General features: G+C 58.6%; 1 protein-coding gene across 3 annotated transcripts in view; it reads right to left on the bottom strand.

The window, feature by feature from the left end:
• Positions 1–6: 6 nt before the first annotated feature.
• Positions 7–9,807, bottom strand: part of KLHL29 (kelch like family member 29) — a 295,790-nt gene continuing 285,989 nt past the window's right edge. For all 3 annotated transcript variants that reach the window (XM_082744323.1, XM_082744325.1, XM_082744324.1), the window contains 6 exons: positions 8,912–9,110; positions 8,574–8,756; positions 8,208–8,388; positions 2,745–2,938; positions 2,231–2,375; positions 7–610 (listed from right to left, as the gene is read on the bottom strand). In XM_082744323.1, the coding sequence (XP_082600449.1) occupies positions 427–610; positions 2,231–2,375; positions 2,745–2,938; positions 8,208–8,388; positions 8,574–8,756; positions 8,912–9,110 (1,086 nt within the window). In that variant the 3' untranslated portion in view covers positions 7–426. The remainder of the gene's footprint in view (positions 611–2,230; positions 2,376–2,744; positions 2,939–8,207; positions 8,389–8,573; positions 8,757–8,911; positions 9,111–9,807) is intronic.

Genomic DNA, 9,807 nt, shown 5'->3' with positions numbered 1-9,807 from the left:
ATTCCAAGAGAGCCTGCCACCTACTATTGTCACAGGATAATTGATCTATGGTGGTTTAGGGATCAAGCTTGCTCTGCCCGAAGGGAAAAAAATCAGCTTCTCTCTCCCAGTTGAAAAATATGTGAAACTCTATTGCACGAGGCAGAGCGAGCACCTCCGCTCAGAGCAAGTGCGTTTGCAGGCGCGCCCTGGCCCAGCTGCCCGGATGGTGGTGGCTCCTTGCCGCGCGGGGCGCTCGGCCCCCGTCTCCCCCAAAGGCGAGGATGATTTTCTACATTCCATGTAGAGAGTATTCCAAATGTTTAGCGTAGTGATTCCCTTGATCATGTCTATCAGCCTCGTACGGGTGTTGCTGAACATGGGTCGTTGTGAGTTGCATTGGCCTCACCGGACTTGACCAGTCCCGGCTCGGGCTTTCTGCGGACGTCAGCCGCTTTGAATGTATTTCTTGATGACGACGCAGCCGTGTCTGAATACGGGGCAGGGCATGTGGGGCAGGAGGGCCCACGTGTTGGTCGCGGGCTCGTAGGCTTCCATGTTGCCCAGGGCAGGCCCCTCGCTGCTAACGATGCCGCCCGTGGCATAGATCTTGCCATCAAGCACCACGGCGCTGTGGGGGAGAGCGGGGAGAGGGTTAGCCCTTTCACGCCCCCCCTTCGGCCTGGAGCTGGATGCTTAATACCCTGCCCCGGGGCGGGCGGCCTCCCTGCTCCCCCTTTGCGAAAGGTGTAAGGGATCTCATGGTTTGCCTCTGCCCCATGACCCGAGCAGCTGCAGGAAGACAGCTTTCCCTCTAGGGCCGGTCGGGGATGCCGTGTGTCTGTGGCCCCCCCCAGCCGTGGGGACACCCCGGCACCTGCCGGACCCCCAAAAGGTGGCCGGGAGCACGGCCTCATGTACAGGCTCTCGATTCCGTTTACTGAGTGGCACTGTGTATTGCTTGAACAGAGAGGTTTCAACGGTCCCAATCAGGTTGAGAACACAGGTCACCAGGGTGATGGCAGACAGGAGAGAGGAGCTAAGTCCTAACGGAAGGCTGCTGACTCCTTGACTGGGACATTTAGACTCCAAGCTCCCTGCTGGGATTGTGGAGCACGGTGGCCTGGTGGTGCTGCCCACCAGTGACTGCTGGGCCAGCGTCCTCTCAGCGGGGTGGTTGCCATGGCAACCCGGGATGCTGAACCGGTTCCATGCTGCTCTCCCGGCGAGAGCACCACACCCTGCTCCCATCTGCCCCTCCTGTCTCCCTGCATCTTGGCCACCCCATCCCACGCCCGGCTAGATCCATGCACCTGGCCCCCCGTCCTCCCACACTTTCGCTAACGGCCCTGTCGTCTTCACCGTCCCCTGAAGCTGCACAGATACCCTTGCCAAGTTGCCACCTCTCTCTGCAGTTCTGAGCCTAGAACGGAACGGGCCGGGCTAGACATCTTACCTGAAGTTTCCAGCCTTCTGCCCTGTAGTTGCCTGCCCCCTGGGGCCCTTAGATTTCTCCCTTGGAGGCACATTTCCCCCCCTGCTTCTCTTGCCAGACCCAGCTGACATCTCCTCACAGGCATTAAGTCTTTCTGGGCCCAATTCGAGTTTCCAATGAGGCACGCAAGTCCTCCCCACAGGTGGTGCCCAAAGGCCAGTCTGAGGCCAGTGTGGTCAGAATTGCCCGTACGCGCCATTGCCTGGAGTGTGCGACGGGGGGGGGGGGGGGGGGGGGGAGGCCCGAGAACTGTAGAACCTTCCTGCTCTAGGCACTTAGAGGGTATCTAGCTCAACTGCCTGCCTCATCAGTAGGAGAACTGCCCCTACTCTCTCTTCCCATGGCTGCTGGTCCGGGTGTGTTCCTGCCCTGTCAGCTCTGAGACTCCAAGGCAGCCAGGCCTCATACCACTCCCTGGATCGGCGGTCAGAGCGTCCCTTGGGAGGCCACTTGTCCCATGTGAGGTGCTGCACCGGTGAGACCTGGCATTGCCTCTTGTCTGTGATGGGGCAGGTGGTCCCGGGGGACAGCTGTCCTATACCCGGAGAAGGTGTGGCCGCAAGGACCTGGGGTTGGTCCCTGTACGGAGCCCTCCATTTCTGGCTTGGAGACGGGTCAGCTGGGGCCACTGGGTGGGGCCTGTGGTCGGAGGGTGCTGCTGCTCGAATCGGAGGGCGGGCAGCCGTTCTGGTGCTCAGACCATTCCTGCTGGCTTTCCCTCCCCGCCCTCCCCCCACCCCCCCCCCCGCCCCTCACCTGCAGAACTGCCGGGAGTGATTCATGTTTGGGCCTGCCTTAATGTTCCCTTTCTCGGGGTCGTAGATGGTGGTGGCTCTGGCATACGCCCCGCCCAGGATGAACACGAAGCCATTGAGCGTGACGGCGGGAGCGTACTTGTTGTCTGCCAGGAGAGCAGAGCAGGCAGGTCAGGGCATCTCGTCTGGGTCACCCCCTCTCCACCCCTTCCTTCGCCAGAAAGGCCTCCAGAGGACGGGCTCTGGCAGAGGACGGCTCCACCATCAGCCGTTAACCGAGGACAAGGCCCGGGCCCAGGGGGCAGCCAGCACACGGACCAGCTTGCCTGTCACCCAGACAAGTGGAGTCTGCGGCTCTGCCGGGCCTGGCGGCCTGCCTCCCTCTCCCAGCCCCCTCCCAGCCCCCAGACCGGGGTCTGCAGAACCACAGGGCTTAGTGGGCCTTCTGGGCTTGGGACACTGAGACGAAGCTCAAGGGGAGGCGGGGGAGGGGGGAGCGGAGGGCTGCTTCTCACCGATCATCGGGGACTCGATAAAGCTCCACGTGTTGGTCTGTGGAACGTAAGACTGGAGGACCCCCGCAGCTCTGCCCGCCTCGTTTACGCCCCCGAACACGTAGATCTTGCCGCCGCACACCGTGGCTGCCGCAGAGTGCACGGCCTTGGGCAGAGGGGCCACGGCCTCCCATTGGTTGGTAATGGTGTCGTACCTGGGGAGAGGGGAGAACAAGAGCCCAGCATCAGCGGTGGGCCTCGTGCCGGGCAGCGGGCACGGGGGGGCGGGTCGAGAGCCCAGCATCAGCGGTGGGCCTTGTGCCGGGCAGCGGGCATGGGGGGAGGGGCGCCAGCATCTGCTTCCTGCCCTTGGCATCCCTAGCCCAGCCCGGGACCACACACATCTGGGGGGACTTGGGATGAATCACTCAAGGCCACCTGGGATCTGGCCCATCCTGGCCTTCGCAGTCGTCCTCCTGAACCTCGGCGGGCTCTTGTTTGCCTGCCGCGACCTCTACGCAGCTTCTCGTGTCCTTTCCTTGGCTCACACAGGGCTCCCCAGCTTCTAGGCCCCTTCAGCCTTCTCTGTCCAGCTCGTTCCTACCGTTTTTGCCCGACAGGGCTGCCCTGAGCATTTGCTGTATATGCGGGCTCTGGGCTGGAAGCTGGGGGAACAGTGGGCTGGACCAGGGAGGGACAAGAGGAAGAGGGGACAGAAGGAGAGACGGACTGGTGGGGTCAGTCGTTAACTGACGTTGCCGCGAAGGCAGGCAGAGTTAGTTACCCAGGACGACTCAGGGTCTCTGGTGCGGGAAACGGGAAGGAGGGAGCACTACTCAGGCGACAGGGAACTGAGGTTGGGGAGTTTGGAGGAGAGAGATGATTTCAGTTTTATTCATGGGGAGTTTACAGGACCCGTGGTAACCAACCGGGGAGGTGTGGGCGGGGGGGGGGGCTGCAGTGGACGTGTGGCCTACGTATTCTGCATTGGGCTCATGGGCACAGAGATGGAAACTGAAGGTCAGGGACTGCACAGGGAGCGTGTGGGCGAGAATAAGGCTGAGGACACTCGTGGTGGGAAACCCTGGCCTTTAAGTGGGGAGCTAAGGAGGGGGTCCTCAGAAGAGTGGCGGCACCGCACAGGGCACAGCTCCGTGGGTGGGGGATGTGATGGGAGTTCAAGAAGTCCCCAGCAGGTTCCTGGAGGTCCTATCAAGGAGACTTTAAGTGGACTGGGAGGTGCAGAGCTATTTCCGTATCGAGGATGAATGGGAAGGGAGGCAGTGGACACGACAGGTAGAGACTTCTTGTGGATGAAACTCAGCTGGGAAAAGGGGCAGAGAAGGTGGAGCCTGGAAAGGTCTGCGGAGCTAAGAGATGGCTTTCCTTGGCGCGTGCTGATAGATGTCTAAAAACAAGCTCCCCAGGGAAAAAGACCTGCTAGGCAGCACTTGCTGCTTTCTGTGATGTGAACCCTCTCTCGGCCGATTTCAAGCTGCCAAGGGCACAGGGAACGTGGCACTGGGAAGAGACGTGCTGCGGCGGACCGCTGGACGGAATCCCCACCGCATAGAGACACAGCAGACACGTCTAACCTCCAGAGCACAGATTGTAGAGAATACAGAAAAAAAGAATAGTGTAGTGGTGAGTTTTGAGTATGGGTTATCTTTGTTTTTAATATAATTTATTTAGTTCTAAGTCTATATGATTTGATTTTTAGTAAGATCTGTAACTAACGACTGGCTTGCACAGTGCCTAAAAAAGGTACCAGTCATGTCTCAGGAGCCAGTATGAATGGGCTCCAGGGCACCATGGCTTTTGTTTTCATTTTAGGGGGAGACGTTTACTTGTGTTTACAGAATGGTAGAAGGAGCCCAAATGGATAAAGAGAGATTAAATACAGACGGAAGAGAGGAGAGAGCTGATTGGAGGAGGCTTTTGGTGAGAGATGCAGGTTGCACCCAGAGTGGAGAGGGAGGTGGTGTCCACGCGGGCATGAGCGAGGAAGGGCTTGTGTGAGTGAGAGAGGAGGATGTGTCCGGCAGGAGCAATGGCCGGGAGAGGAGAGACGTCTTGCCGGATGACGTCACCAGCTCTGTGAAGCTGGAGTCAGTGTTGGCGGGATATCGGTGTCCATGGGATAAAAGCCTGGATGGGGGAGGTGGAGATGACAAACACAAGTTGTTGAGAGCTGGCCAAACTGCTGACAAGGGGCCTGCAGCACGAAGGACCCGGTAGACATCGGAAGACTTCAGTCTGGAGTGGGGCCCATCTACCAGACGGTGGCATTTTCTCCACCAGCGCTCAGCCCCAAGGGAAGACACGGAGAAGGGGCAGAGTTATAGGGCCGCAGAGACCTGTGGCACATGTATGGCAGGACAAAGCACGAGCACGGGGAAGCGACCAAATGTGCAGAATGTGAGTACCAGACAAAGCAGCGACAAAAATGACCACAGGGAGCCGATGAGAGAGACAGACGTGGGATCTGACAGACCAGCCAAGGACCTAGGGTATCTGAGGTCTACCTGGGCACCTTTTGGGTCTCTGTTCCCGGCCACTCCGTCAACTGTCCCCGCGGGGCTGCTCTCACAAGCACTCACTCTGGACCTTCGTGGTGGCCCGTCTCCCACTCACCACATGGCTCTTTCGCCTGTTCTGGACTCCGGGCAGGGCTTCCCCTGTGGGCTGGCTTTTTTTTTTTTTTTTTTACCAGTACACCTATCCTGGGAAGCTTGCGGGGCCTGCTTTTCCTCATTGAGGATCCTTGGGGGCAGGAGCCATAACAAGGTCATGGCTTAGTGATCCAGGACTGGCCTCTCCCAGCCGGTGCCCCGGGCCCTGAGACAGGGAGGAGGGGACAGTGGGAAGACGTCCAGCTCTGTGCCTGTCAAGACTCAGGATTCGAGAAGAGGCTGAGGTACCTTACGGGGCAGCAGGGGCTGATTCCATTAAGTTCCGGACGAATGATATGTGGCCAGTAGGCAATGGAGTAAGTGTCTTTTTGGACAGTGTCAGAAGTTCAGATATGTTTTTTTTTTTTTAGCCAATATGGCAGAGATCCAAAGAGCTCCTGCAGAAGGAGCTGGGTGACAGTGGAAGATTATGTGGCTGTTAGTCTTCAGGCTTTCGGTATAATGGCACATTCCGCCAAATGCGAATTTCCCCAGAGCTTGTTATTCCAGGTGGCTGATTGCCAAGCCACAAGCCCTCCGTCAGCTCAATCTGTCAGCTTCCTGCTTGAGAAGGATATGCTAATGACATGCAAATGACCCTGTGGAGTGAGGCACTCTGCTATCATTTATCCGGTAACCACAGCTCGTGCAATATATTGCTAGGAAGTATTAGACCCAGTTATTTATATAATGATATAATACAGGTTTGTCTGTTGCACTGTTGTTTTAATCTATAATTATATAATCTTGCTCTATTCCTGTAATACAGTAATGTAATATAATTATAATGTACCCTATATCTCATTCATTATCAATATAAGAGCAATTTGTACCATTAGTGCCTCCCGGGGAACAAAGCACCCTCGTGTCTGTCCCCATTACCCTGACCTTCTTGTCACCCTGAATTCTCATCATTGCCACCATGTGGCGCAGAAATTACTTGCCCGAAGGGGCTGCAGGCAGCTATGTTTCTCGGGAGGCAGTGGGCGTCCCCTCTGCCTGTGTCCTCCACCCTGCCTGCGGGCACACCACCCAGGGGTCTTCGGGTCCACATCCTGTCCCTGCAAGGACAGCCGTCAGATACCGGAGGGCTGAAGGGCTCAGGGCCCTTTGCCATCCTGGACGGCTTCCCCATCTACCAAGGTTCCTGGGCTGGTCTTGCTCACACGATGACCTGGCTGATATTTCTTAGTGGCACAAAGGCCCAGTCCCCCAGGAAAGGCGGGTAGAGGCTGCTACCGGGCCTTGGAGAATTGCTCCCGAGCCTAAGGGAAGTAAAGTCTTTCCCTCCTCTTGGTGCATTTGATCCTCGAACAAATCCCTGTATCTATCAACAAGTATAAGTTTGCAAGATGAGTAATCAGCATCTTAGGAGATTAAAAATAGCTGACAAAAGCAAGACAGGATGACAGATCTTGCTCAGTTTACTCCTACATAGAAAATGTCTCCTTTTTCATGTGTTTATTATGGGATGACAAACGGCTGGAAGCTGGTGCTTCTGGAAGCCCTGGGATGCGAGGGCCGTGCAGCGGGCCCCACTGAAGGCCGTCAGCATCAGGGCTGACCCAGGTTCAGCAGCACTGTTAATATCCTCATAATCACACAGGGATTCCCCATTAACTCCAAATCAATATGACAATTAGATGTCGTTACTGAGCCATCTCTAGGCTCCACTTGGGGGAGTTAAAAGCCCACAGTGAACATCCAGAGCTTGTCTCACTCTGAAACTCTCTCTGCTGTAACATTTGTCAAGTGTCCAATTAGCCACCGAGGGAAAAATACAAATTGAGGGGTACGTGTGGGTCCAGGGGCAAAATGTTGTCACATGGACAGTTGTGCTTTCTGTGACAGCTGATGACGTGGGCCTAGGATGGTGGGCAAGCCGCGGGAGAGGATGTGGAGAAGAGGCTCTGGTGATCTCAGCAGCGCCCTCCTGGGCTGGGACCTGGGGCCGGCTCAGCCTAACTTGCCCCTCTTGGGGGCACTAGTTTCTCCAAATGCGGGGCTGCTCTGAGGCCCCCCCTTGCTTGCTGCTGACTCACTAGTCTTCTGAGTTCTTCTCCCCCAGGCGTCCATTCTCGGCAAGAATGGTCTCCAGCTCAAGGGGGAAGATGAAGTATTTCCACCCTGAGAAGGGCCCACCTCAGCCTGTGGCTGCCTCACTCCACCCCCCACCCCCAGCCCAGCCTCTATCCCTGATCCCGACCCTCTGTGGCCAGTGGTCCGTGGGACTCAGGGAGGAGGCCAGCCCGGGACTTCCAGCAGAGGGCAGGCTCACACACACTGTTCTCCGGCCCATTGCTTTGTGTCTGTTTCTGGAGAATTCCAGATGGTTGGCCAGCCCTGCGTGCGGTGACCATTCCCCGTGTTGAAAGCAGCTTTCCTGGGATGGGTGGGAAAGAGGGAGGCAGGGGCTCCCCGATGTGGCAGGGATGTGGAGGCACCGGCCACGGACGCGGCATCCTCCCATCTGGGCTGTCGGCTGCAGCCTTGCCCCCCAGCCCCTGCCAGTCTCTGGACTGGTACCTCCAGGCCTGGGGCACCTCCTAGATGTCTGGTGAGACCAGCCAAGCCCACAGTGGGTCTCTTGCCTCCAGCTTGTCTGACTCCTGAATGGGACAAGAGTGCCCCGTCTCAGCGGTGGCGGCTGTCATCCTTCCGGCTGCCCTCTCGCTGTCCTCCCTCCTCCCTCTTTGCTGTGTTTGAAGAGCCCGCGACCGTCACCTTATAAACGTCCTTTCCCCTTGGCCCCCGCTGGGTGCGTGCTCGCGGCAGGAGCAAAGCGATCTTCGCTCCCGTCCCCGTGGCTTACCTCTCCACGTGGTCCACGTTGCCTGCCACGCCGAGTCCTCCGAGGGTGTAAATCTTCCCGTCGTAGACGAGGCTGTTGTGCCGACAGCGGGGGACCGTCATTCTGGAGACGAGGTTCCAGTTATCGAGCAGGGACATGTAGCACCAGACATCGGCCAGCGTCACCCCCGATTCCATGCCCCCTGCAGGCAGTACAGGTGCAGAGAGCGGGCGGGAGTGAGGATGGGCCGGAGGACAGGCGGGGAGAGCAGCTTTCACCTGCAAAGTGGCCCTTTCCGGGCTCTGGCTTTCCTTAGCCCTGGGGTGGGGAGAGGAGCCCCCCGGGAAGTCTGTGTTCGGCCCCCAGCCCAGCCCCGCGGGGCCTCACCTGAGAGGTAGATGTTGTCCCCGGCACTCACTACGCTGAAGAACTCTCGGTCGTAGAAAGGCAGCGAGGCCAGGGGGTACCACTTGTTGTTCTGCGGGTTCCAGCAGGTGACGGCCACCAGGGAGCGCTGGGTCATCCCCACCATCTGACGGCCTCCAACCAGCACTATGACCTCGGCCACACCTGCAGGGACACCGATGCCCAGCCTTCGGACACAACCCCACGCTGTCGGCCGCCGCGCCTGGTGCCTCTTGGGGAACGGGGTGGGGGGCCGGCCCAGAGTCGGGCTGACCCCACGGCACCCGCGTTTGGGGCGCGGGAAGCCCGTCCCTCAATACCTGCGGAGAGGCGGGGCCGGGTTCGGGGCGTCTGCATCTCCTGGCGGGCGTGGGGCAGCATGTGGTAGCGCTTGGCTTCGTTGACCAGGTCCCGACAGGCTTCTGACGACTTGATGAGCTCCTCGTTGTCCACCACGTTGAGCAGGTAGCTGGGGTGGATGAAGGGGAGGCGGACCACTGCCAGGAGCTCCGCCGCGTACTGCGGGGTCAGGGAGACACAGGGTGGGTGAGATTATACGGTCCAGCCGCCTCTGGGCGAGTCGTACTGGGAAGAAAGGAAGGACGGGCGGGGTACGGTCCCACATGGGAAACTCCAGTCTGTGTCTGGTCGGACAGTGTAGACACGGCTCACCCTGGCCTAGAGAGTGATGGGGTGGCCTCCCATCAGCCAGAGGCGAGGACTGGAGGAGGTCGGGTGTGCTGTAGCTGAGCCCGGGGCGAACCATCCATCCAGCTCTCTGGCACCTACCTCATTCCTGCCTCCTCCCAGGACCTGGGGCTCGGCTGTGGGGGCCTGAAATGGGGCTCCTGAGCCCTGAAGACGTATACATGGGGGCAGGAAGTCAGGAACAGGTGGGAGAGCCCAGGAAGGCTGAGAGTGACCACGAGGCCTGCAAGTCACACCCGTCAGAGCCTACGTCTCCCCAATATCTAGAGACCCCTTGAGTGGCACCCCATGGCCTCAGACGGGCACGTGGACTCTCTCACCTGCACTGAAGGCTTTTCACGAACTGACTGGGACCCCCTCCTGCCTGGCAAACTCTTTGCTCAGCACTTGGCTTTGGTTGCATGCAACAAACGGTTCGTCAACCATTCATAACGGCCAGAGTGCCGGTAAGGCCGGTAAGCCCTGAGTTTCGGGGGCACGCGGCGAAAATGCAGGGGACGATCCGTTA

The sequence above is a fragment of the Mustela nivalis genome, assembly GCF_964662115.1.
Source record: "Mustela nivalis genome assembly, chromosome: 8".
Taxonomy (NCBI): Eukaryota; Metazoa; Chordata; class Mammalia; order Carnivora; family Mustelidae; genus Mustela; species Mustela nivalis.
This window is presented reverse-complemented; position numbering and strand designations above follow the sequence as displayed.